The sequence below is a fragment of the Marmota marmota genome, unplaced genomic scaffold (assembly GCF_001458135.2).
Source record: "Marmota marmota marmota unplaced genomic scaffold, marMar, whole genome shotgun sequence".
In the NCBI taxonomy this organism is placed as follows: Eukaryota; Metazoa; Chordata; class Mammalia; order Rodentia; family Sciuridae; genus Marmota; species Marmota marmota.
In genome coordinates this window covers 58,354,805-58,381,827 of record NW_025999900.1, presented here as the reverse complement: position 1 = coordinate 58,381,827, position 27,023 = coordinate 58,354,805, and the positions used below count along the sequence as shown (strand labels likewise).

Genomic DNA, 27,023 nt, shown 5'->3' with positions numbered 1-27,023 from the left:
GCCCGGGTGAGGACTGAGGCCCCGCCTAGAGGGCGGGGGGACTGGGGAGGCGGCTGGCTTTAAATGGGGGCCGTCCGGCGGCTGGGAAACAGAGCTGCTGCGGGGGGAGCGCTGACCTCTTCTCTGCCCCGAAGATCGGTTGGGGCCGCCACCAGGCAAGGTGGCGTGGGGCATCGGAGGGGTGCGGGCGGAGATGGAGGCGTGAAGGGAAACCCACGCCCCGGAGCGGGAGATCCGGGCTCGGGGTGGGGGGGTAAACCCGGGTGCACACGGAGGTGCATATGTTGCAGTGTGCGCAGTGAGGCCGCGGGGCAGAGGGTGCAACGCAGCCAGTGATTTCTTGATGCTGTGCATGGAGGGTTCAAAGAGTGTGCAGGCAGTAGTCTGTAGTGTGCATGGGGGTCAGTGGGTGCGCACGGCTCTTTCTGTGGGTGTGTGCGCAGGGTGAGTGGTTCCCGCCGAGCTTCAAGTGTGCTCCCAGTGAGAGTGAGTTGTGCATGACTGTTTCTGGGGGTGCATGGGGTTCAGTAAGTTGACTTTCTGGAGGTGTGCATGGGGCCAAGGTGTGAACGCAGTATTTTGGGGGTTTGAGCCAGGGTAGGCTGTGAGTACGGGATGCACGAGAGTCAGTGTGTGTGCAAGCTCAATCGAAGGTGCACTTACAAAGGTGCCCCAGAGTGTGGGGCGTGCCCTCTGGACCGGGACTGCTACGTGTGCTGGTGCGCGGAGGCGATGGTGCCTGCGCGGTGTCCACCTGACCTAAGCCTTGCTCCCCTGACAGTTCGCCCCACCAGTGGGCGCCGCGGGCCGAGATGCTCCTCCGGGACCTGGTGCTGCGCCGTGGCTGCTGCTGGCCCTCACTGCTGCTGCACTGCGCGCTCCACCCGCTCTGGGGCTTCGTGCAGGTGAGCAGAGAAAGGGGGCCGCTCTGGCTGGGAGGAGGGAGGTGTCATTTCACTCCCTAGGGCCTGGCTCCTACAGCAATGCCACTGATTGGTCCTGGGGCCTGGAAAGATAAGAAACTCCAGAAAGAGGCTTCAACTATGGCCTGTGGCCTGTGGCCTGCAGGACAAGGTCATGGCAGGAAACAGGGCTTGGGGATTAGCTTTTGATCGTAACTTCTATTGCAGACATTTGGGGAAAGAAACAAACTTGAAAAGAAAAATGATCCCAAGAATGTGCATTCTTTATTTCCCACCAGAACCCACTGGGGCACTTTATTTTGGTCTTCAACACAGGCGGGGGCCCTGTGTGTTCCTTTGTAGGTAGTGGAACTGGGGATGTTGACAGATTATGCCTGTGGCTACTTGTGACCAATATAAGGACCTGTCCCATCTGTCAGACTACTTGAGGATGAACCCTCACCTTGAACCTCCCAGACCCTGGCACAGAGGCCAGGCAGCCACCAACTGAAGTTTTACCTCTTAGGGCTGATGGGAAGGTCAGATGGGATGGTCCCTGCTACGATCCAAAGAGGACACAGCAGTGGGACAGTGGAGAGAGCTGAAGAGGACTTTGGTGTGTGTCAGCTCTGCCCCTCACCAGCCAAGGGACTTTGGGCAACCAACGTGACCCCCTCTGCTCCTTGGTCTCTTCCTGACTGTGCTCCTTATTCTAAGTACTTGATGAGATAAAGCAAGTAGATCACTTTGCCTGGACCATAATAAACACTCAGGGGTAGGCGTCACTGCCACTGAGATAAGTATGACAATGCCCCTCTTCTCTCTGGCCCCGGGGGTTTTCTGGCAATCACCAGGTAGTATGGCATTTTTGAATTGTTAGAAGTTTTACTTTGGAGGGTATTGAAAGACCCACTCTGAGGTAGTTGTAGCTTCATGTTCTCCTGGTGGCACTTTGGGGTCAGTGACTATTCAAAGGGTTGCCCTGAGTTGGAGTGACTGAATGAGGAAGGGATGGATGAGATGGCTTGCCAGTCTGCTGTGGTCCATGAGCTGCCCCAAATGATGAGACCCTGCCTGGGAACCAGCTCGGTCAGTCCCACTTGCATGGTGGCCTGGGTGACCCCCAAAGAGAGCCAGGGCTCTGAGCAGGTCACCAACCCCAGCACCAGGCCCCGTCTTCTGCTCTGTTTTCAGTTTCACAATTGTTTTCCTTTTGGAACTGACAGTTTTGTTGAATGTGTGAAACAGCCGTTTGACTCAGCTGCGTGTCCCCGGGATTCAGGATTCTGTCACTTCTAAACACTTCAGCGGCTAGTTGAACACTTTCCCTTGTTCAACTTTTAACTGAGACTGGGATGTGAAGTTCACTTGGCTTTTATATTCATTGCTTTACCATTTTCTCTCTTCCTCCCTTCCATGGGCTTTTTTATTTTTTTAAAGCAAGGGATGCAGGTAGACAGCCTTTTAGGCTAGTCTGCTGTTCGAATTAGCAGGATCTAACCAGAAGACCACTGCCACCCAGCACCCCCCCACCCCAAGACATTATTTTGTATAAGCAGCTCAGCTTTTAAGGTGTCCTGTGAAACAGGCAATGCTCATACAAGCAATTGTGTGAGTGTGTGTTTCAGATCCTCTTACTCAATACAAATCAATTTTCATGAAAATCAATTAGAAAAGGAATCCTCCAGATAAATAGAATGGGTAAAAATCTTGGCTTGAGGCTCTGGAAAAATTAATTTACAAGTGATAGGGACAGAGAAGCCAAGGGAAAGGGGGTTTTGGAATGAATGGATCTGGTTTTCAAGCAGAAGAGCTGAATCCAGAGGAACGTGGCAGGGGAGAGGACAAATGGAGGTGCAGAGGCCATGTGTTTTTCTTTAAGTGGAGAGAATAAAATCTGTCATGTCACAGGAGTTTCTCAAGAAGGAGCTGGAGAAAGGGCTTGGAGCTATCTATGCGTCCATGAGCATTTTGCCAGAAGAATCCTCCAGGGTGGTAAACATTTGGAAGGATAGGGCCAGTGCAGCCAAGTCTTACGATTAACGGGGTCATTGGTGAGGCAGGAGACCTGGGGTCCCCAAAGCTCCAGGCTCCTCCCTGAAATCAGCCTGAAGCCTCTGGCTGCTGCTAGATGATAAGAGACTTAATCATTAAAGTCAGATGACATTTAAATTGCCAGAGGGCGGGTGGGGGCATTCCTCTCCCCTTCTTACTTTAATGTGTGTGGAATTGAGATTCTGCGCTTTTGTGATTTAGGGTTCTTCTAAGTTCACTTCAGATGCTTCCTTTTTTTTTTTTTTTTTTTTTGCAAAGGAAAAGGATGACAGGCTGGCAGATTTATTAGGTGTGACAGGAGTGTGTCTCATCAAGTTACTGTGGTGCTGGCCTGTCTCCATAAAAGATGCCAGAAGCCATCATCTTTGTGGTCGCCCGTCTAGAGCGATCGCCAGGGAGACAGGCTCAGGTCTGGCCTTATGGGTCTCTGTGTGCAGATGAGGATTGAGCCTGGGCCCAGGTGAGGCCTAAGCCTGCAACAGTCAGTACAGCCTGGATTATTTACTCAGTGGCATTTATTGGATACCTACTGTATGTTAGGCCTGTGTTAAGTGCAAGGGGCTTAATGTCCCTGTGGCATTGATAGTCTGACCATGGAGAGATGATTAAACAAGTGATTTCAGGCAAGAGAGCTCAGTGGCACAAACAGCTTGGCCCTGGTGCTGTGGCTGAGAGTCAGGATGCAAATGAGGGGAAGCAGAGGCCAGAGCCCCAGGAGGCCAGGGAGAGAGCCGGGGAGGTTCCCTTACGGTGGCGAGCCCCTAACATGGTGTCTTGCAGATTAGACTTGATCCTGAGGCCCAAGGGGACTGTGGAGGGTTTGAAGTCAGAGATGACACCGTCTCACATCGGCGCTTCAGAAATCAGCCCAGCTCTAGTGGGAAGGATGGATTCAGGGAGGGGCTAGGATAAGGAGCAAAGGGGCTGGCGAGGGTAGGATCGCCAGATTTAGGAAATAAAAATATAGGACATCCAGTTAAATTTGAATTTCAAATAAATCACAGGATGCTTAATAGCACAGATCTATCCCATCCGATAGCGGGGGCATGCTTATCCTGAGAAGTTTTTATGGTTTATCTTTTAATTCCGATTGAATGGGACCTTTTTCCATCTGAGAACCCTTGTGAGAGGCAGATGCTGCCCAGTGGAGACCTGAGGGGGTCCAAGGTTGGGGACGGTAGCAGAGGGAATGGAGAGGAGTGGACGCATTAAGCCCTGACTGGGAGGCAGCACCTCCCAGACCTGGAAGCCTCACTCATGGGGCAGGAGTGGGATGTGGTTGGGAAGTGGGTGCTGACGCTGGGGACTGGCAGCCGTGAAGCACTGTGTCCCTCGGACCACAGCGACAGGCCCCGGAGCCAGGCGATGCCGTGCCTTGGCCCACTCTGTGCAGCCGCAGCACTGGCAGGATCCTGGCTGGAGGAGGATACTGCCGAGTGGGGCAGGGAGGCAGGCGATGGCGGCCAGCAGTGAGCAGCCGTCTCAGTAAGGAGTGACGCCAGTTTGGGTTCTGTGGGGTTTTGGCAAGTCATTGGCCTCTCTGAGCCTCTGATCTCTGTCAGTCGAGTCAGTGAAGAGCAGGTGACTTCAGGGCAAGTTCCCTCTCCTGGTGAGACTCCCCAGATAACAGCCATGGGACAGATGCTGAGACCAGCTCCCAGAGCCCGAGGTCCCTTCTCCGCTGGTCCGGCTGCACCACTGCCATGTAGCAGAACCCCAGTGTGGAACTGGTTGGGGACCAGGGTAGATGCTGTTTCTCCACTGCTGGGCAGACCAGCTCCCAACGTACCTTTGCATTGAGCACCAACTGAACGCCAGGCCTGGGCAGCCGTGGTGTATTACTTGGCTGGCTGAGCCCTGGTCCCACCTGTGTGTGGCTAGTAAACCTCCCTTCCTGGTTCTCAGGGAGCAATCAAGGCACATCCCTGGGCCGACACCCAGCGGGGCTCAGCAGGTCACCTGTTCAGGTTAATACTGCAGAGACTCACCTGCCTGCCTGCCCAGGAGACCCTCCACTTAGTGTGGGGAGTCAGACAGCACAAGACAGCAGGAAATTGCCACAAAGAAAAAGTGTGTGCAGGGTGGGAAAGCAGCGCTAGGCTCGTCAGTCTAAATTCCGGGGGCGCGGGGCTCAGAACAGCCTGCCCAGGTGGTCCTGCTAGAGTCCGGTGCAGAGACGCTGGCCAGGGTCTGAAGAGCCACCATCAGCAGAGGAAGACTCAGCAGCCACGGCCTGCTGTCTGGATCAAATGACCAGGCTACTCTGTGTCCCTCAAGAAGGAGGACAGCCTCCTGTGAGAGCAGCAGGTCAGGCAGTGGCACCTACTCCCGTCTCAGTCGGGACCCAGAACGTGGAGTTTTTAGGATGCAGTGCGTTTCCTTCACCTCTTCCTCCCGAGCCTTGGAACTTGGCCCCGATTCTCCTGCCCTTCGTTGAACACTCTTACACATCTGTACCCTTATATCCTCCCACAAAAAAACAGGTCATTGTGTCGGGCCAGGTTTACCCCGCGTGCTCCTCTTGAAGTCCCTCGTGTCAGTTGTGCCATCGAGGCTGGAATGTGTTACTTCAGCCGTGATGTGGCTTGACGTCCACGCCCTTGGTGGAAGCGGTCTTGGGGGCCAGCTGTTGGAGCATGGAGCTTTCCAGTGACCCCTGGGGTCTTGGAAAGTGGTCATCTAGAGGTGGCAGACCCAATGTTGGGGGCCGTTGGGATTGCCCCAGGAGAGGAGGCTGTGGAGAGACCCCTGATGTGTAGGGGTCGATTGTGGCTCCCCATTGGACACTTGGCTCTTCCCATTGGGATATGAGACCGCCTCCCGGGGTTCAAGGTGCCATCTGTGGTCCTTACCAACCCCACACGGTGGTGAGCAGGAGCCCGTTGGCCTCTCAGATATTAACTTTGGCTGTAAAGCAGCGCACCCCACCCTCACCCCCACGGCCATTACCAAGCCTCCTTGCAGCTGGCAAGCGCTGAGGGTGTGCCCAGCCCTGCTGCCTCTCTCCCGTGAGCCTCATCGTGCAAGAGCAGGCTCCTCACAGTTGCAAGGAAGTTGGGGTCCTGGGTTTCTAGTGTCTCCTGTGGCCACCATGGAGGTGGCGGTGACCACCAGCTCTTCTCTTCAGGCCTAGAAGTCAGCGTAGGCCCTGGAGGAGGCCCGAAACCCACACTTGTGACTTTCCTGCTCTCTGTAGGGAGGGCCACCAGCAGCCAGTCTCAGCCAGCCTCTCAGGCTGACCCGACCTTCGTCGAGGAAAGCTGAAGAAAACACGCAGGCCCCGCTCCACCTGTGAAATTCGGATCGAATCAGGCATGAGGGAGGCTCAAGTGGGAGAATTCGTGAGAGCTGCCTGGGGGGTTCCAGTGTACGCCGGGGCTGGGGACCCCTGGTCCAGCATGAGCTTCCTGCTGACAGATGAAGAAACTGAGCCCAGGGCTAGGAAAACACAGGCTAGGATGCCAGGGCAGAGGGCCGGCTCCCGTCTGTGGCACCCATCCCTCCATCCATGTCAAACATTTGTGAGTGTCGGCATTCCTTGTCTGGTTGATAATAATGAGAGGGAACCCAAGGCCTGGCCCTGCCTCACAGAGATGACGGTTCCATGGTGAAGACAGGCAGCGACGCTGGCCCTGGGCCGGGAGGTGAGGTGCTTCCCTGAGGAGGTAACATCTGAGCTGCCTGGTAGCACAGAGCGGGCAAGGGCCTGAGAGCGTCCTGCCCCAGGAACAGCATGTGCCAGAGCTAGAACCTGAAAGGACATGGGGGTGGGCAGAGAGGGTGCCTGGGGGCCCCAGGCAGGGTCTTGTGGGCCACTGACCCCCTGAGCACTGGGGAGGCACTCCCTGGGCCTCGGCGGTTGGAGAGGGTTTGATCAGATGGTTTTCCACTGGGCCAAGAGGCCCGGCCGGGTAGGACTCCTCCCCGGGATGGGGGACCTTGCCCCAGAGTGACGACAGAAAGGCCACAGGGGCAATGACTGGGGAGAAGCTGAGGGTGTGGCCTGGTGCTGCTGCAGGGAAAGTTGAAGAAGTGCTGGGCTGAGGTGACTGACAAGACAGAATCACTCTACTGTCACTCTCCACCTTTGTCTGGGCCTCAGTTTCTATATTTGTACCCGAGGGAAGTTCTAGAGGTTTACCTTCAGGTTCTTATCTTTCTGCCATTAATATCCAGGTCGTCTGCCCCCCGGGGTCCTGGCAGAGCTGGGGACAAAACCTTGGTCTGCAGAGCTGCCGGGCCGGCCTCCCAAGGCGATGCCCCTGTGCCCTCTGCCTGTTCTCCCTGCCTTGGTCTCGGGGATGGGCCCCACACTGCAGCCTGGCAGGGACCTGGGTGGGCCCCTTGGGGTTTCCAGAGCCTCATCTTCTCCTGTATCTTTTGGGTGCGCCCATGTCTGTAGGTGACGCACGGTGAGCCCCAGAAGTCCTGCTCCAAGGTGACAGACACTTGCCAACACATCTGCCAGTGCCGGCCCCCGCCTCCGCTGCCCCCGCCACCCCCGCGCCTCCCAGGCTCCTCTCGGCCCCAGGTAGGTAAAGGCTCACTTGTTTTTTCCGGGTTGCTCTCTGTGTTTTCCTGGGCCCGGGAAGATCCAGTGAGTGAGGCCGAGGACAGTCCTGCCTCCTTTGTAATTTTCCACTGGCCGAGCGGGAGGGAAGCCAAGGCCTAACTTTTCCCTGCAGTCTGCAAAACGCCCTTCCACAGAACGCTCCTGCAAGATGGAGAAGGATGTTTCTCCATCGGTTAATCGGATAAAAGTCAATCTCCCTTTGATGAGTGACCCGGCCTGCATTGTTCTGCAGGCCAGACCTTTACAGGGGGCAGCAACTGGGTCCTGATGTGCACACCCCACCCACACACACAGCTTTATTTCTCGACTTGAATTCATGTGTAAGGAGCCAGTCAGGGTAGAATCGAAGGCCGGGCTCTGGGAGCCACGTTGCACAGGGGCCTTTCAGCCATTTGCACCCAATTCTGCTAAAGCCTCTCTGGCCTCCTCTCCTCTCTGGATGACTGCATCCCTGAGCAATCTGATTGCCTGGTCATTCAAACAGAAGAGCGTTTCTTCAGCCAGAAACGGTCCCAGCCCTGAACTCTACGCGGTCAAGTTCCCTGCTTACAATAGCCAGTTGATGAGGTCTCTGAAGGGAGACTGTGTTGTAGAGGACCACTCACGTTTCGTCCCCCCACCTCACTGAACATCTCCATTGAATTCTTTGGAGCATATTTTAAATAACCTTGCCGAGGCTCTTTCTCTCCTAGACCGCGTTTCCCACCTCGTGGTATACAGTTGGTGATGCAGTGTTCTGGGGCGTCTTGTCAGTTAGTGCGAGTCCCTGTATTTTTGTCTGCCAGGCCCCTGCCCGTCCCCGTCCTTGCCTGGTACCCTGTGGCCCCATGCTTCTCAAAGTGTGGCCCTCAAATGACCTGCTTCAGCAGCGACTGAAGCAATGGTTTTAAAGTACAGCTTCCCTGGCCACTTCAGGCCCGCAGAGTCGGGGGCCTTGGGGTGGGGCTCAGGAAGGTCAGGAGGACAGGCTCGGAGACAGTCAAATGCAGACTCAGGTGGAGACCCTGGGCCTCGCAGGCCTCCACCCCAGGCCTCCAGGGGATCCTCCTACACCAAGTGCTTGCTCACCTCTGATCTTGAAGGGCCCTCGGTCCTGTGCTGGGGGGACACGGTCTTGGGCACCTGCCCCTGGAGATCACTCCCTTCCATTCCTTAGAATTCCTGCTCCTTCCACTCTCTGGGCTCCAGACACAGGGGTCAAAGGCCATCTGGTCTTCTGGGATCTTTCAGCCCTTCCAGAAAGGCCATCCTGTCAGCACTCATGAAGAGTAGCCTGAGAGAACACAAAAAATTTTTTTGCCAGGGACACTGGAAATTCCTGAGTAGTTAAGCAAAAATATAGCTCCAGAGGACAGCATGTGACCTGGGTCACTAAGAATAAATGGGAGGGGTTGGGATTTAGCTCAGTGGCAGAGTGCTCGCCTAGCATGCACAAGACCCTGAGTTCAGTCCTGGGCCCTGGAAAAAGAATGGGTGAGATCCTTCTAGGAAGATAGGAGGTTGTGGAGATAGGGCGCCAGGCAGAAGGAGCAGCACAGACAAAGGCCTGGTGCTATGGCTCTGTGGGACCCATCTTGGGAGTCACCAGTCTTTCAGTGGGTTTGTCTTAATTTGTTTTCTGTTGCTATAACAGAATACCTGAGGCTGGGTGAGCTATAAAGGAAACAGGTTTTTTTGGCTCATGGTTCTGAAGGCTGGAAAGACTTCAGAGCAGCACATCTGGCAAGCTGTATGAAGACATGGGGGAAATGTGTGGAAGGGCAGGCGGACCCTGGCAGAGAAACTAAAGGGCGTAACTGATCCATTCCTGAGAGAACTAACCCAGTTTCATGAGAAAGACATTAATCTCTCTTAAAGTCCTTCCTCCCAACACAACTGCCTTGGGAGCCAAGTTCCAGCATGAGTCTTGGTGGAACAAACCCCACCCGGTCCCTGGCAGGGTTTCAAAGGGTGGCCCACGGGCTGATCTCCAGGGTCTGTGTGCCTGGCGGAGTCAGCCGCTTCTCATGCCGTGGATCTCTCTTGGCAGCCGCCGTATCCGATACCACCTATTATTTGCTGTATTTTTTTTCTTTACCTAGACTCACATTTTGTGTATAAAAATTAATATCCAAAGAAAGTTCTTTAAGACCACTAGAAATAAACCCAGGGTCACTTGTGTAACAAGCAGGGCAGCCATCAAAAGAAATGCAACAAGTCAGCGTTTTCAAATTCTAGCCTTCTGTGGAAGGTTCTGAACCAAGGCCTTCTCTCTTTGATAGAAAGGGAGAGAAGCCAGTGGCAGAAGCGTGTCAAAGCCACAGTAGCAGCAGGCCGAGACTCTCTGTAAAGCCATCAGAAGGTTGTGAGGGAATCACGGGGAGCGCGTGCTTCTCTCGTAGGGTGCTTCTCTCGTAGGACTTGTGTGAGTCAGATTTCTGTAACTGTAACAAAATACCTTAAGACATCAACTTGATGAGGGAAAAGGTTTATTCTGCCTCACAGTTGCAGAGGTCTCGGTCCATGGTGGTTGGGTCCTGTTGCTTTGAGCCTGGGGCAGCACAATGTATCATGACGGAACTGCATGGTGGAGGGGGCCTGTTCACCTCATGGTGACCAGGAAACAGAGGGACAGGAAGGGAGGTGGAGCCCGATATCCCCTTCAAGGGCACACCCCCAGTGTCTGATTTCCTCCCCCAGGCTCTGCTTCCTAAAGGTTCTGCCACCTCCCAATAGTGTCACAGGCTGGGGACCAAGCCTTCAACACGGCCCTGTGGGGGACCGTCAGAATCCAGACGAGGCAGGGTTCAGTGTCTGAGTGTTGGGTCAGGTACCACCTAAAACTGGCTCATCTGCCACGCGTGGTGGCTCGTGCCTGGAATACCAGGACTTGGGAGGCTGAGGCAGGAGAATTGCAAATTTGAGGCAGCCTCAGCAACTTAGGGAGGCCCTAAGCCACTTAGTGGGACCATGTCTCAAAATTTAAACAACAAGCAAACAAGAACCTAGGGATGTGGCTCAGGGTAGGGCACCCCTGGGTTCAATACCTTGAAAATAAGTGAGGAAACAAAATTAAAAATAATAAAATAAAATGAGCTCAATCAACGGCAGGGACATGGGCCATCTTTAGGAAGCTGTCATGGGCAGTGATGTCCCTACCCCCACGTGCGTTAAGCAGGGAGGTGACGTGGTCTTGCGTGCCTGTCTCAGGGAGATCAACTTCCTGACATGGTGGAGGGTGGGTCGGGCTGGTGGGCTGCGGTATCATATTACTCAGTGCCCAGAGACGGGGAGGAGCCAGAGGGTGCTCCATGTGGGGAGAGGGGACAGCCGACTCTGGGCCCACCGTGCCTCGGGTAGGCGTGGAATCTCTTTCTGTCTCCCCCTGATCCCTCCTGGGTGACTTCTCTCAGGCTGACGCAGTCCCGTGGCTGCAGGCTCCAGGATCCCATGGACCCTAGTTGGTGATCTCCCTCCAAAGAGAGCTCTTGTCCCCCAGGGAAAGTCCCAGGCTGACTGCCATAGGGCAGCGTGGGTCCCGTGGCCATTGGTGGACCATTGGTGGGCCACTGGTGGACCAGCCATGGCCAACTCAGGCCTTCAGCATCTTCTTCTTCTAGAAAATAGGTTCATGGACGACACTCACTCCACAGGGTTCTCTTGGGGATCCCCAAAATGGGAAGTACGTGGGAAAACTGGGCGGGCATCCATTGCTGCTGGTGGCCACTTAGAAGAGGTGGCTTGGAGGGCCAGCTAGACTTGGGGTGGGTGGGTAAAGAGGTGCTGTTGGAGGGGACAGGTGATCCCAAAAGGGATGAAATCAACCCCAGGCCATTCAAACAGGTGAACATGTCTTTAGCCAGAGTGGCTTCGGCTTTGACCTCGGGGTCAAGGTCCTGGTTTGCGACTGCGGGTTGCTCCGGCTTGGGCCTGGAGAACACCTGGGACCAGGCCATCCTGCCTCTCACCGTGGCCAGTCAGGCAGGGAGGCAGGGAGGCCCTGGGAGGCGGAGAGGATTCCCAGGGAGGCCGGGGCAGGTGGGAGGAGAGGGCGGCTGACACAGGCCCAGGGTTCAGAGCCCGAGGATCAGGCAGAAGTGCCATTGATCTGCAGGAGGCTGGCTTGGGTGCAGGTGCCTGGGACAGAGGGACAAAGAAGCGAGGGAGAGGGACAGCCGTTCCTGCAGATCCGCAAAGTCGCCTCTGGAAGTAACGACCAGAGGCCCCTGCAGGAACGGCTGGGCGTCCTTCACGTGGCCAGACAGGCCTCCCTCTGCATCCAAGCCATCCCGCCACTCACTGGGGCCAGCTTGTCCCACTCTGCCCAGGACTCTCCTGGGTTTTGCCCTCAAGTCCGCCGTCCTGGGGACCCTCCACTCCTGGGCACCTTTCTTCTGGGAAAGTCATGGCCGTTTTAAAAATCCATCTTTGTTATGTTGACGTGGGGTCATTTGGTTTCCCTGATTGCATTTAGAATCACCGGACGTGGGGCCGGGGGCAGCTCAGTGTGGCATTCCTCTCTGGTGGCCCAGCTCTGTGCCACCGTCCAGCAGCCTCGCCCTGAGCCCTGCCTGCCCTTGGGAAGGAACGTGGAAGGGCTCTTGTGACGCGGATGGTTCTTGAACACGGTCCTCTGCTTTGCTGCTCTCTCTCACGCTCGGCCCACACCCTTGTACTCAGGCAGGGTGACACCCGCCTGGGACAGCTGCTCTTCGTACCCTTGTGCAAGCTGTGGGCCGAGGGGCGCTGGATGGTTTGTACCCCTGGAAGGTGTGATCTCCGGGGCGGGCCTGGGGATCTGCACTCCCCACACTCCCTCCCATGAGGCTGGTGCCCTTGGTCAGGGGAGCCGACCCGGCGCCCCAGCTCCGTGGCCCTGGGCATGTGGCTTCGCTCTCAGAGCCTCAGTTCCCTGGTATGGCTCCCCCCTGGCGGGATTGCTGCCAAGGCTGGGGGTCTCCAGGCCACCCGGGGCAGGGGCTGGCTCAGGGTGAGGTGCACAGCTCAGCCACCCTCCCTGCCTTCAGGGCTGGACGCCAGGCCCTCCCTGTCCTCAGGGCTGGACGCCAGGCTGCTCAGCTATGGGATTTGGGTGAGGAATCTTTTGCTGCTTGAAACCTCAGTTTCTGAGTCTGTGGAATGGCCAACCACCTCCCTGCTGCCCGCGGGTGGTCGGAGGACGAGCCAACACCATCAATGACCGCTGCAGAGAGGTGGCTGCTGATGAGGCGGTAGAGCCGCGGTCACTAGCTGTCAGACTGGAACGCGCTCCACGGGGTTCCGGCATCTGCTAGACAGGAGCCTCGTGCTGGAAACCCCAGGGATGAAATGGGTGCGGAAGGATGTGTAGACTCCGCTGGTCCTCCACAGGAAGAGGTTTCCTCGGAGCCCTCTGTGTCCCTCCCAGGACAGCCCTTGCCAGAGCGGGATATTCCCCGAATGCTTGGGCGGGAGCGAGCCCAGCAACAGCACCTCCAGGGCCTGGCTGGAAAGCCCACGGCAGCCGCAGAGCCAAGGACCTGGGCTTGCTGGGTCAATGTCAGGGACGGCCCGCTGGTCCCTGCTTGTGCCTCAGATGGCCCAGGCTCTGGAAGGAGCGGCAACTGGTGTTACTATTCCCAGTTTCTATGAGTCTAGAAGTTCAGAGAGGGTGAGTTACTTGTTTGAGGCTGCCCAGCAGGTGAGGAAGGGAAGTCATTTGATTACTTCCTGCTTTTTCTCCTGCTTAACATTCCCCCTCCATCACTGAAGTCAGCTTGTGGGGGGCTTCCCTTGAGTGGGCCTCTGTCCCTCTGTCTGGGAGCCTTCATAATATTCTAGTTCTCTGTCTGCAGGCTCCCCCAGAGTTAGGCTTAACTCATGCACATCTCGCTCACACTGTCCCTGATGTGGGATGGCCTCCCCCGGGTCTTTCTTGCACCTGTATGAATTTCGTGGGACAGGGCAATTAATAACTAAGAGGAAGGCTTCTCTCGCGCGTCTGGTAGTTGGTGTTGGCTGTTGGTTGGGTCCTCGGCACTGAAACACCTTTGTGGGTGCCACCGTGTGGAGTGGGTGACCTCTTAGCTGTGGTGGTGGTGGTGGGAGAGATGGCGGTGATGGGCGGGCAGAGGAGTCTGATTTGGAGAAGGGCAGGCTGAGTAGCCCCCAGGGCTGGCCGTGTGGGGAGGGAGGGTGCAGGAGGGCTGTTAGAGGCTGAGGAATGACCCAGCGGAGGAGGCCACCAGGTGTCACAGCGCTGCCTCTCCTGGGTCCTCTAGAGGTCTGTGATCGTGCGGAAGGGACGATGAGCAGATTCAGGTGAGGCAGGAAGGGCTGCTGGCCGTCCCACGTCCCCCAGTGTCTCAGCTGCTGCATTTTCAGGGCTGGATTCTTTCATGTGAACCCAGGTTGAGGTCCCGCTGCAAACCAGGCTCACGCAGGGCTGTGGCGCGTGGCGGGCAAGCAGGGGAGGAGGCCTAGCCCTGGGGCCACAGGACAAGGGATGGGCCCAGCGGGGAAGCTGGTCCCTATGAGCTGCAGAGGCCGGTGGATGCCGCTGACCTTGGCCTTGGCTGGGTATGTTGTGAGCACGTCACGGGGACTGTGCATGTGACGGGGACTGTGCACGTGGGACACGGCTGGGTTGCTTTGGGCGTGTCTTGCTCCGAGGGCTTGTGGTGCCGAGTGTCACTGTCATCTTTGGCTTGCCCCTGACCTGGGTGTTCACCTTCTGCTGGAGGAAGGTCTCTGTCTGGTTGACTTGAGCCACCTGCCTGGTCTTCTAGCGGCAGGACCTGGGGCAGGACAGTCTCTGGCTCTTTCCAGCTGTGCGCGGCCCCTCAGCCTCTCTGCCTCTGTTTTCTCCATCTCTAAGGTGCTTGTAGGAGAAGAAACTCCCCCCCCCCGGGGGCCAGCCCACCCTGCCGGGGCCACTGTCAGCGCAATCCACATTCTTATCCTGGTGGCTGTCCTGTCCAGAACTGTCCTGTACCCAATGGGCAAGCGGCGGCGTGAGCGTGACGCGGGCCCCGCCCGAGTGGCTGAGGTCCCTAAGAGCCTGCACAGCTGTTGGGTTTCTTTTTAACCTGCTAAGTCCCATGGTCCCAGTTGTGGGGACAAAAACTTAAATTGAGCAACAGACAAGTTCCCACTTACGGGAACTTCTGGAGAGAATTCCGTGTTTTCAGAGTTTCAGGCTTTTGAGAAAAGCTAACAGGGGCAGGATCAGAGCACGTGATAAGATGTATCTGTGCGGAACCTGGGCTCCAGGTGAGGCTGTCGGCCTGTTTAACGCACCTGGGTCCATCTCGTTGAGTTGGAAGCTGGGGCTTAGCGGGTGAAATGATTTTATTTTTGTTAATTGCGTTTTCCTTTCAGAGTTCGATTGATGGAATAGTTTCCATCTTCCCTTTATGAATTTCTATCTGGCAAATAAGGAGAGGTGGCAAGTTTGTGTGTATTTCAACCTCCTCAACGGGTCTCTGTGTCTTGATTCACTGGACACACAGTTGTTCCTGGAGAGCCTCCCGCCCTCAGGAGCCCTGCCTCCCGATGACACGGTCCTCACAGCGCATCCGGCTTCCCCTTCTTTTTCCTCCTTCATTTCTTCTTTGTGGGACCTGCAGCATGACTTGGTCACCTGCACTGAGGGCAGAAGACCGGTCACTGTTTTGCTGCCAATAAATGAGGTCTTCTGCCAGGGTCCCCACTTGTAAGGGCGTAGTGGACTCGGTCACCTCTGGGCTTCATCTGCAGGTTGTTCCCTGAGTGTGAACTCTGTGTGCCATGCTCCACGGGAGGCCTGGGGCCTGAGATGGTGACCACATGAAGCCCCTGATTGGAGGTCCTGCGTGTGTCTGCAGTGGGCAGCCGAAAATTCGTTTGGTCACAATCCTGAGGATGGGTGGGAGAGAGGGTGGCCTGGGTGTGCATTGGGGATTCTTTGTTATCACCTGATGCGGGCACCTGGGGGTCAAGAGACTAGCTCCCCACCATCACATCACCAGATCACCCACCTCCCGGAAAACCTGACCTTGAGACCACTCAGAAGGGCCACGTGGCTTTCCCAAGGTCACCCCAAGTGAACTCTCTGGGACCCCGATCCGGGTTGTTGGTGTCTGGAGGTCTATTCCTCTGATTCTGCTGTCACCCGCGCTTGGCAGACATGCTCCCCGTCTTAGGTGGGGTGTCTTGGGGACTAGTCTGTCTCACTTGGACTCAGTTACAAGGAAGCGTCGCCTTCCTACCCTAGGGTCGAGAACAGATGAGCGTCCTGTGGAAAGCCACTCCTCTGTGGTCACCGTGGGGTGAAGGTGGCCTGGCTCCATCTTGCCTGCTTGCAGGAAGCCATCAGGGAACTGTGCAGCCCAGGGGTCTCGTTGTCACCCTGGCTTCATGTGGGTTCTTGTTTATATCACGACATTCATTTTATGTTATAAATGAAGGCAAATTAGATGACATCTATTAAAACACCTGGGGAGAGAGCTTTTGGGGGAACAGAACTTTCATCTGGCCTTTGGAGAGGGTAGAGGGACACAGCACGGGGGTCCTGGGAACGGGGTGCTGCAGTTGGGTGTCTGGGTGCTGAGTCGACTCAGTCTCCCTGAAGCAGTGGATCACTGAGATGGGAAGACAATGACTGAACAGAGGTCGTTTGAAGCAAGAACACTTTCACTCACAGGCTTCCAATCCGTCCCGTGACACTGAGTCAGCAGCCTAGGACCTGCCTGGGAATCCCAGATTGGAGAGGTTTGGGACGGGTGGCCTGCCGCGACTGCGTGGCCGTGGGAAAGAGCCTTCCTCTCCTGTGGCACTGTTCCTGATGGGGCTGCTGTGAGGCTTAGAACAGTGCACGGCACGGGGAGAACCCTGTCACGTTAGCTCTTCAACATGGCTTCAAGATTCACTCGTGTCCAAGACAAGGCGGTCAGTCTGACCAATAAGTCGAGGTCAAGCTCAGGGGCACCTGGCGCCTGGCACCACTGGGGACTGTGCCTGGAGGTGAGGGCTGCTGGGGTGGTTGTGCCACCGCCCACCGATCACAGCCCAGGAGTGAGGAGTGACTCTTCCCAGGGCACAGAAGCAACATGTCCTGGAAGGACACCAGAAGCAGCTGCCACAGGCTGTCACCTTCTTCTGCTGTGATTCACCGTTGCCATTTCCTGCCCAAAATGTCCCCAGGAAAGCGGCAAACACTTACAAGGAAAGTGATCCTCTCCCTCCTCTGCCCGTCTGTAGGGGAGGGTTGAAGTAGGCGTCCTGTCAGAGGGATCCCTAATAGGTAGATTGGGAGCTGTCCATCACGGGAAGCGCAGGAGGCCTGGGGGGGACAGACATGTATCCTCAGCCAATATCCATGGGGCCGCAGGTGTGCCAAGTGCTGCATGTGGTCACCGAGGATGACCCAGTGGAGAGGACCAGGGAGCTCATGAGAATGCTCAGCTGAGGCGGGAGGAGGGTTCCCCAGGGGAGGGAGCGCACCTGGCGGGTGCACCTGGGCAAAGGGAGCCCGGCCTATCCCAGGCTGTGCGCTGGAAGGACAGGACAGGAATCCTTGGGGACGGGGGGGGGGCGGGGGAGCTCTTCGTCCCAGGCAGGGCACAGCTCGGCAGGTCTGAGTGGAGACCCCGCAGGCTAAGCCGTCTGTAGGGGCAGCTGAGGACGGGGAGCGCAAAGAGGCTGGACCAGGGCACAGTTCCCCTGCCCGGCCAGACCGTGCTGGGAGCAGGACTTGAGGACCCCCAGGGCTCAGTGGCAGGCCACTGTCAGGAAGGGAAGGGCTCAGGTGACGGTGACAAGGTGACCAGCTGTGGTGAGGAGGATGCTGTGATAGTGGAGGCCCAGAGTTCCAGAACTGCCGCCTCACCTTGGGGGTGCCGTGGGTCAGCAACAGCTGGGGGTCGTGAGCAGAGGACGGGGGTCTGAGCTGGCCCTAAGGGTGAGGGAGGCAGGCACTGAAGTCGCCAGAGACCACCGGCTGGGTGAGGAGCAGCAGAGGCCAGCGTGGCCACAGCCAGGCGGGAGGTGAGATGGAGGTGCTGGTCCCCCACTGGCCAGGGGCTCATTAGCCAGTGTGAAGGGGGCACGGGTAGCCACGGAGCCCAGGGGCGTCGCCATCGGAAGTGCTCCCCACAGAATATCCCTGGCTACTGCGTTGGGACTAGAGTGGGCGTTGGGGTGGAAGCAGGGACACCAGCTCAGTGACAGGGGAGAGGCCTCTGGGACCAGGCAGCACCAGAGAGGAGCCTGCTGCCCTTCTGATGGGTGGCGTCCCAGGTGAGTGGGGGGCAGGATGGGAACAGAGAGCATGGCCGGGGCCCAAGCCGTGACAGTGGCTGTTGCCCAGCATGGCCTGGGGCAGGGGCGGTGCTGAGGCAGGACACAGCCATCTGGTGTCACCTCCCAGCCAGCCAGTCGGAGCCTTCGCTCCGATCCCAGCCGATCCCAGCCAGGCCTGAACTAGGCAGCCTGTCCATGGTGCTGCGGTAGTAAAGGGTGAATGAACGCACCCCTGTGTGGGAGGTGGTGAGCTTGTGTCACGCTAATGCTTCTGGGAGTGGCCGGGAGTGGGTGCCCTGTCTGCACCCCAGGACCCCAGGACAGGCGCCCTCAGAGTGGCCTCTCAGACCTCAATACCAGTGCCCAGGCCCTGGCCCAGATGGGAGCCCATCTGACCATCAAGGGAGGTTTTTTCTGTGGACAGGAGAAGGGATTTGGAGTGTCCCTAAGAATTGTGGTAAGAGTGATCAATGAAGGAGCAGAATAGTCCCAGCCCAGACGCCCTCTAAGTTTCCCAGTCGCAAACCAGATGGAGCAGGAAGCCGGTGTCCCCGGGGGAGACACTGCAGGTGTTCAAGGTCTTACTCAGCCACTCGACAGACACCTAGGGACACGGACTCTGGGCCAGGCGCTGCAGTCAGGGGGATCTGGGGCTATAGGGGTGATTCCAGGCCCCAAATGAAGACTCTAAGAGGGGAGGTCCTGCGTGCTGGACAGAGGCCGGGGAAGCCTCTCCGGCTGGACTTTGAAGGGAGAGAAGAACCTGCCCTGTCAGTACCGGGGAGAACGTTCCAGGCTGATGGGACTGCACACAGAGGCCCTGGGGCGGGAGCAACCGACAGGTTCAAGAAACCCAAAGAGGACCCTGCCGGGCACTGTGATGGGGAGAGGGCCGCCTGAAAGGGGTCACGAGGCTGGTGAACCATAAGTTACACAGCACAGAGACACTTCCTTCCGAGTGCTGCTGCGGAAAGCCTTGGGCGTGACACTGATGGGTTTGCTCTTTAGGACAGTCATTGATGGTGAGTGGGTTGGGGGGTGAGGGGCTGTGGGGGAGGCCAGCGCGTAGCTACAGTGCTGTCCAAGTGACAGAAGAGGGGGGTCGGACTGGGACAGTGACTCAGGGAAAGAGAGGTGACAGTTCCCAGTTGCAGCTGGAGGAGCCACCCGGCTGCGGGGTGCACGGAGACCATTCATCTCACAGGCCGGGAGGGGGGCCGAGCATCTCTGTCGGGTTGCTCACGGAGGCAGCCGTCTCTTTCTAAGATGGTGCCAAGACGTTGGCCGTGTTTCATTCCCTCCACGACCTGGTTTATGGGGACTCGATTCACGCCACCTCTCCATCCTGTTCCTTTCTCTAAATATGGCCGGGCTGCGCCTGGGAATGGCACTTGCTGGCCCTGCATCAAGGGCCTTCCCGGAGCTTGTGGGGACCCGCCGTGGCCTGGCGGTGGCATCTGTACAGCCCCATGGCCTCTGGAGGAGGGACTCAGTGGAGGCTCGAGTGTCCCAGGCCAGGCTGTCCAGGAAGCTTCTAGACTATGCCAAGCCCTGAGCAGGGTTTGAGCACCAGGTGGTCTCTGCCAAGGACACCTCTGCCTCCTCTGGGTCTGAACGTCGGCATCGTGACCCTCAGGAGCGCTGGATTTATGAGCTCCTCCCGTCACCCCGCTCCTCATGCTCCTGGCCCAGGCTCGCCTGCGTCCCCAGCCAGGGCTCCTCTCTCGCCCTTCCCTCTCTCACCTTAAGTGACTGTTACTCCACCTGGTTCTCAGTCAGGGGTGTATTTGGAGACGGGGTGTCTGTTTGCTGGTACTTGGGTTGAGGGTGGGTGCCCCTGGCCTGTGGTGGTCAATGACCTGCCCCCGTCCTCCTGTGCTGGAGAGACCCTGCAGAGGTGCTGCTTAGCCACTGAGCCTTCTTCCCGAGCAGCGATTTCAAGTCCTAACGGGGATACCCTGTGCAGAGGTGGCTCTTTCCATTTTTGGAAAACAGCCACCTGCCTTGCGACTGTGGGAAGAAGGGGCTGTCTCTTCTGATGGTTCTCTTTCACTCTTGGGCTAATCCAGATTAATTTATGAACCACGTCCCCAGGGCCTACGGTTGCCCACAGCAGGGAGATGTAACACGCGCCATCCGTCTCAGGTCTTCAGAGCTGCTGTCAGCGTCACTGGGGGTCTCCATCCGCCTTTGGTGACCCCCCTGACTTGAAGGGAAGGACACCTGGAAATGAGTGTCCCTTGAGTCCACCCACAAAGCTGTCACCTGGGGTCTTCTCATGGGTACTTGGGAAATCTGTGGCACATTGAACTGACCCAAGGACACCCTAGTTGTGGTCCTGGACACCGTGCATGGCTGGAGGACAGGCTGTGTCCTTCATCCGATTCTTGCTGTACTCTGCTGATGAATATTATTTCAGATTGAACTGTTAAATCGTCCTGTGGGGCCAGGTACTTGTATTGGGCCATGTTCTTAAAACTATGTTTGCCCTGATTTCTGTTGATGGTCTGTCTTTGGCTGGTTCCCCAGGGGCGGAACCTGCCTGGGGTTCGGACGAGTGTCATGATTTAGTGACGCTGTGAGGAGGATCTCCACTGAGCACAAAGTTCTCTTCAGGTTCTTGGCCCCAAGGTGGGCCATGCCTGAAGACCGACCCAATCGGTCTGACTGCTTTAGAAATTTCTGAATGTTTCCTCCTCCCTGCCCGAATGTCCTGAAGTGCCCAGCTCACCTCAGAGACTTGGGGAAAGCTCAGACAACCCACACAGAGGCGCGCTGGTCCCCGTCAGGCCTCAGACACAGACACACTGCCGAGCAGAGCCCCCTCCCCACGCCCCCTCCCCGGGCCAGGCCAGAACTGGATTCCTTCACAGCCAGAAATACACAAAGGATTTTCTTCTCATCTCTGAGAACATTCTGGGCTTTATAACCAGAAAAGCAGTTTATCTCCGCATCCAACTCTAAGATGCTTTCTCTGGCCCCTTAAGCCCTGTGGGATTAACCAGCTCTGGCGGCTCCACCCAGGGGCTCAAGGTTCTGTGGGAGAGGAGCGGAGGGGGCTCGGGGTGGCGGTGGCTGCCGACAGGTATTAACTGCTGCTGCCTCAGAGGTGCAGCCATTAAGTAACGGCACTAATTCCTTCCTTCCTTCCTTCCTTTACTCTAACCACAAACCCACAAGCCATCCATCCTCCCTGTGTGTGCCGGCTCTGGAATTTCCAACGCTGCTCAGAAAGTTTCCAGATTCTTCCCTCCAAGGGTTTGAACCTGAGTGACTAAAATGGGAGCAGCGTTTAACCAAGGCCAGGATCAAAAGACTGGGTTGACGCTTCCTTTGGCAAGAAGCCTTTGAAGGAGGTTGAGCGGGGTGCGGGTGTCTGATTCAGGCTGCGAGGTGGAGGATGGCGGGGAACACGGAGAGGAGGCTGGTGTGGAGGACAACTGGCATCAACTGGCTGCGGTCCCCACTGGTGGATGGCGTGGAGAGAGGACTGCGGAGGGGTTGTCAGGGAGGACTCCCACCCAGGCGAGTGGGTAACTGGGGGAGGAGGAGCTTGAGGGGTGAAAAATGAAGACTCCAGTTTGGACGTGTGAACTCAGAAGTTGCCAAGTGGAGGTGCTGAGTCACAGTCGGACTGGGGACTTGTTGGGGCTGAAGCTGGGAGTGTGGGAGTCGGCCACCGGCGGGTACTGGAAGCCATGGGCCTGGCTTGGGGGAAGGAGAACAAGGGGCCAGGGGCAGCCACCGTGGACCTTTCGACCCGCTCACCCTTGGCTAAGGAGCTGAGGGCGGCCAGGGAGCAGCAGATACAGGCTTGGTCCTGAGAACGTGGCCCTTGTTTTTCTTACTGTGCTTGGGGGTGACAGCTTCGTCTCCCTCTTTGTTCCCGAAGAGATAGATTGAAGTCCATCTGTCACGGAGGCTGCAGCCCAGATCACTGCCCCTAAGAAGTACAAGAATGCCGAATGCCAGCCATACTGGGAACTATAGTAATGGGCCAACAGGCCACATCCAATGAGGGGGAGGGAGGGAGAGGGAGGGAGGGAGAGAGAGAGGAAATGGTACCTAACCATCAAAGATACTTCATATTTTAAAATCCTGATTTTTCTATTCTTTTGAAAGAACCAGCATCTCAGGGTGCTGTCATTGGATGTAGGAGCAGAGGCTCAGCAGAGTTCCTAAAGGTCACCAGGGGAACAGTGTGGGGTCAGCAGAGAGGAAAGGAAAGAAAAGGCTGCTTGGGTGACTGGGGAGGGACGAGCAGGACACTGGGGGCCATGCTCTCTGGCGTGCTTGGGCCCTGCTACACCTCTCCAGGATGTTGGGGGCAAAGGCCCAGACCTCATTTCCTGTGGTTGGCTGGTGGGAAGGGGAGCCCAAGTGGCCCCAGGGTGGATTTGGGACAAGAGCCAAGGTCAGGGAAGCCCATCATGTCTGGTTTTCCACATCTCCATCTAACAGAAGTTCTGGAAAAGTTCCCGGTGCCTATCAGAGACTTGGGGTTCAGGTTGGCTATGCTTGGACATTGGAACCCTGGATTTTAGGAAAGCAGCCCCGTGTAGGGGTGGACCTCAGGTGAAGTAACTGCCTGGCAGTCCCCACCTAGTGTGCCCGGGCTAGGTGAAACTCCTCAGGAGCACCTGCGGCTCTGCTTCTGCTTAGCTCACGAGTGATGGAATCCCAGTACACATGGAGCGCTCTCACTTGGAATATATACATGCTTAGACTCTCAAATGGGTTGTCTGCCTGATCTGGAAGATTCTAGAAACACTGGTCAGTGGAAGGAACTGGAGAGTTCAGGGTTTCTGTAGTGGTGGCCTCTGGGGAGGATAACCGAACCTCAAGCCTTCAATTCCTTTCCACCTAGTTTCTGGGTGTTTCTAGAACTTCTATCTAGGTCTTGGTCCTGGTTTACGGTTCTGGAATTGTGGAACGTCAGCACCAAAAGGCTTTCTTTAGAGGCCTCACCCCATTTCCTAGTGAGGGGCCGAGATCAGAGCAGGCAGTGAGTGCCTCACCAGGGCTTTGGCTGTGATGTCTGGTCCTGGTCACTCTGGTTCTCTAAAGCAGGTGGACACTGCTGATTTCTGAAGTGTCACCCTGTCTGTCTATCTGAGGCAGTCTCACCTCTGAGGCCCCAGTAATGTTCCTGTCAAAGGAAAATGATGGAGCACTTGATTTGGGTGGCCTGTGTGCCCAGCTGTCATGGAAAATAAAGAGCAGATGGCAGTGGCTGGGTTCTTCAGGAGCACAAAGCCATTGGATTTGGGCATGTGGTACTTGGGGAGCTCTCGACTCTCAGGAATTAAAGGGGGAGCATTCCTCCTGAAAATGACATGACCCAGCACCCCCTATTTCTCCCTTGCTGAGAATCTTATTCATCTCATTTCTGGGGAGCAAGCTATGAGTGGATGAGGCCCTTCACCCCAGGTCTGGCTCACAAACCTTCAAAACCCTGCCCTCTGCCCTGGGGAGAGGCTGGAGGGGCCGGGACTGTGGTTAGGGGCTCTTCTCACATCAAGGCCCCCGGGCTGATGATAAAATCTGTTCTTCAAGCTGGACCAAGGCACCTGCTGCCCAAATCCAAGGACCGTGGTCTCTGCTTGACTTGTAATAGGCTGTGGTAGAAGGAAGAGGGACACTGGGGTCAGGTTGCCTGGAATTCAGGCTCCGCCACTGACCTCTCCTCATGGGACTTGTTTTCACTTCTGTAAATGAGGACAATGACATGCACATCTCCTGATGGATCAGGAGACTTCAGTCAGGTGATGTGCAGGCACCTGCCAAGGGGCACCTACTACCATTATGTTTTTATTAAGCAAATTGAACTTTTTAATTCTTTTTTTTTTTTTTAATAACAAGGTCTCACTAAGTTACTGAGGCTGGCATCAAACCTGTGATCCTCCTGCCTCAGCTTCCTGAGTTCCTGGGATCATACTCATGGGCCACCGTGCCTGGCCTTGAACTTTATTAGTATAATTCTTTTCCTCCACAAAAGTTTCTGAAACCTTAGGTGTTTCCTTATCTGCCAGTAAATGACCAGCAAATCCCAGAACCGGCTCAGGGACAGCCTGGCATGTCTCTGCAGTGGCATTTTACATGAACATAAGCAGTCATGGCGGAGACTTTGTATAAATCGTGGTCATAGCACCTTTTCACAACGGGAAAATTGCTCCTAGTTCATGTTAGGGCATTCAGCGTATCCTGGGGTTTGGCCTGTGCACCCCGACTTGGAGCTGCCTGGCAGGAATAGCTCCCTTCCGGCCGTGGGGGATGGTGCTGTTTGGAAGGTGGCAGGGTCCTCTCCAGTCCAGCGAGGCTTGCACTCTGGCAGCCTCCAAGAAGCCCTGCGGTTGGGCCTTCCACCTGGGAAGGCTGGCAAGTGTCCGCCAGGTGGGCTGGGAGGCGAGGCGCACCCCTGGGTTTATGCCCCCCTCTTCCACCGGGGGAAAGCAAGGCAACATGAGCAGCACTTGCCCCCGGCTTCTCTGTCACCCTCCTGATGGATCGGCAACCAGAAAAGGCCAGAGGCCACTGTTTCCCAGCCTCAGCCCCTCCACCTCTGCCCTGAGTGAATGGGGGCCTTGTCCTCGGGTGTAGAATGAGCTGGACTGTGGGTGGCAAGGGCGCATTGTCTTCTGCCTTGGCAGAGAAGATTGTGGAGGCCTTGGAAACAATGCCTCGGCTTCTTCTTGGACCCTGTTACGGACAGTTCCGCTGCGCAGCCTCTCCGTAGCCAGGGGTCATTCTGAAGGCAATTGGCTTGGAGTCTCAGAATGTCACAGCTGGAAGGCCACAAGTTTGACTCCTTCGATTGGCCGGGGAGGTCTGTCCTGCTGGCTGCGCCCATGTGGGACGCACTGGTCTCTATACCCAGAACAGGAGCCACGACAAGCCCTGGAGATGGTCCAGTCCCGTGGGTCTCCCCAGGGGTGGGTTAGTTCCCAGGGGACATTTGGCCATCACAAGTGGGAATGAAGTGTCATTGTCATCTAGTGGGCAAGGCCAGCATTGCTGCCAAACATCTGACAGGTCACAGGACGGTCCCCTGCCACAATGACAAATGTCAGAGTAGCAGGGTGGAGGGCCCTGTCCTAGGCCAAGGTCACCACTCCCATCCGGCAGATAGGCTACTGGGGTCCAGAGAGATGAAGTGACTTGCAAGGCTCACAGAGTTTCGGTGGCAATGCCAGCACCCAGGTTATGCGACCTTCATCTTTAAACCGAGGTGCTTGTCTGAGAGAGGATGAAGTTCCCAGGCGGGGCTGATTGCCAGGTGGGGCCTTCTGCCCAGTCTCGGCATCCCCATCAGTGACACAGTCGTTAGTTTTCCGTGGATATGGCAGTAGTAGGATTCTCGCGGTCCCGGGCCTGGCACACACAGTGGCACATCTGCCCATCATGGAAGGTAGGCCCCGGGCAGCCCTGCACTTTGTGAGTGTCTCAGAAACACAGAGACCACTGTTTAGGCCCAGGGATTCCACACACCAGGCTGTGAGTGTTAGAAGGTGCCCTGGCCCTCTCCCAGCTCACCAGGGCTGACCTGTGAGGAAGGGCCTCCCTGTGGTTCTCACTGTCCCAGGGCAGCCACCCAGAAGCTGTGACTCTGTCACTTTCCTCAGGGCTCTGTGACTTGTCTTTTCTGACCCCGAGGAGCCCCCAGTTTCCTTACCTGTAAAATGATAGTCATTCCTGCCTTGCCCGCTCTTGCAGGAAGGAATCTAAGAGTCAGAGACAGAGTGAGAAGCTCATGCTGTGACAACAGACAGCACGCGTGGCCTTTGTGTGGCTATCTTGGTTGGCTTTCCATGGGACAAGAGAAGGAGCCGTTGCGCCATTTTAGAACAGGGAACAGAGCGTGCCCCCTCCTGTGCTCTGGCCCCACGCCCTCAATCAACCCTCTGCAGTGATGGCAATGACCACTGTGGCAACTATCCGCTCCATGTGGCTGCTGAGCACTTAAAATACAGTCAGTGTAACTGGGGGATTGAATTTTTAACTTTATTGAATTTCAGTTAATTTAAATTTAAGTCAGCACATTTAAGTGGTTGGTGGCTACTGGCTGGACAGTTACCTCTGGGCCATCAGTGTGGATACTTTTCTCTTTAATATTGTGGTTTTTGTCCCAGAGCCATAGACATGTAAGGTTTCTTCCCCACCCCTTTTTTTCTTTTAATTTCTTTAAGCAAGTCCAAATGAGCAGTAGCAATTTTTTCTCAGCCTGAGGTGGGTCTTAGCCTCACCCAACAGGGACCTTTTAAACAGGACTTGGGCTCTGTCCAGAGAACTAGCAAAGGGTGGTTCTAGAAAGAAATTGGAACACAGAGGGTCCCACGCATCTCGCTGGGGTGGAACCCTGTCTTGGTTGGATGCTTTATGAAGGCACCGGAGCGTTCCACACGTTGATGACCTCGTGGTGAGTTCCTGACCTAGAACTTGTCCTTGGACTCTGGCATGAGGATTTTTAAAGCAGGTCTCCAGAGGAGACCTGAGGCCAAGGGAGGAGGAACAGGCAGTGAGAGCACCGTGGCAGGCCACATCCTAAAAAGTGCTTCAGCCTCAGGGCTGTCCCCAGCCAGTGGCAGGTCTGGATTCACACTTGGCACCGTTGGTGCCAGGGAGTCAATGCTCAGGCTCCCCCACCCTGAACTTGACCTCTCTACAGCCTCAGCACAGCGTCTCTAAGAAGGGCTGCAAGTGCCAGGAAAAGGGGTGACACCATCTTCGGGTGACACTTTTCTGCACTCAGAGCACAGTCCCCTGCATCCTGGCCCGCAGCTGGGAAGCAGCTCCCACCACCCTTCTGGGAAAGACTGCTGCCCCTTTGACAGATGGGAGGCCAAGGCTGCTGACCCTAGAGGGCTTTGTCTGGGTGTGGTGTGCGGAGTCAGGATCTAAACTTTGTCTGTCTGTCTGTCTGCCATCTTTGCTCTCTCACCATGTTATCACTGCTAAAACTCCAAGACAGGATGGAGCCCCGTGCCATGTTCCTTGAGACTCCCACCAGGATGTTGGCATGACATTTGGAGTAAAGGGCCCTTCAAAAAATAAACCAGAGGGAGAGAAGGAATGGAATATTTTTTGCAAAATACAAACTTGGGGTGTAATTTCAGTGGACTCTCAGCCCACTCAACCAAGCTTAAGATTCCAGTTTGCCTTGAATCTTAAGCAAGAGCCCTTCTGGTTTAGGCAGAAAGAATTTTTGTAAAAGGCCAGATAGTAAGTATGTCAAACTCTGCAGACCACACAGTGTC

At 56.2% G+C, this 27,023-nt stretch overlaps 1 protein-coding gene across 3 annotated transcripts in view; it reads left to right on the top strand.

Moving 5' to 3' along the window:
- Positions 1-20: 20 nt before the first annotated feature.
- The window catches only part of Prima1 (proline rich membrane anchor 1), a 47,591-nt gene continuing 20,588 nt past the window's right edge, over positions 21-27,023 (top strand). For all 3 annotated transcript variants that reach the window (XR_007345949.1, XR_007345950.1, XM_048799244.1), the window contains exons 1-3: positions 21-160; positions 782-905; positions 7,360-7,488. Coding sequence is in view for 1 of the 3 variants with exons in the window: in XM_048799244.1 (XP_048655201.1) it covers positions 813-905; positions 7,360-7,488 (222 nt within the window). In the remaining 2 variants the exon portion in view is untranslated. The remainder of the gene's footprint in view (positions 161-781; positions 906-7,359; positions 7,489-27,023) is intronic.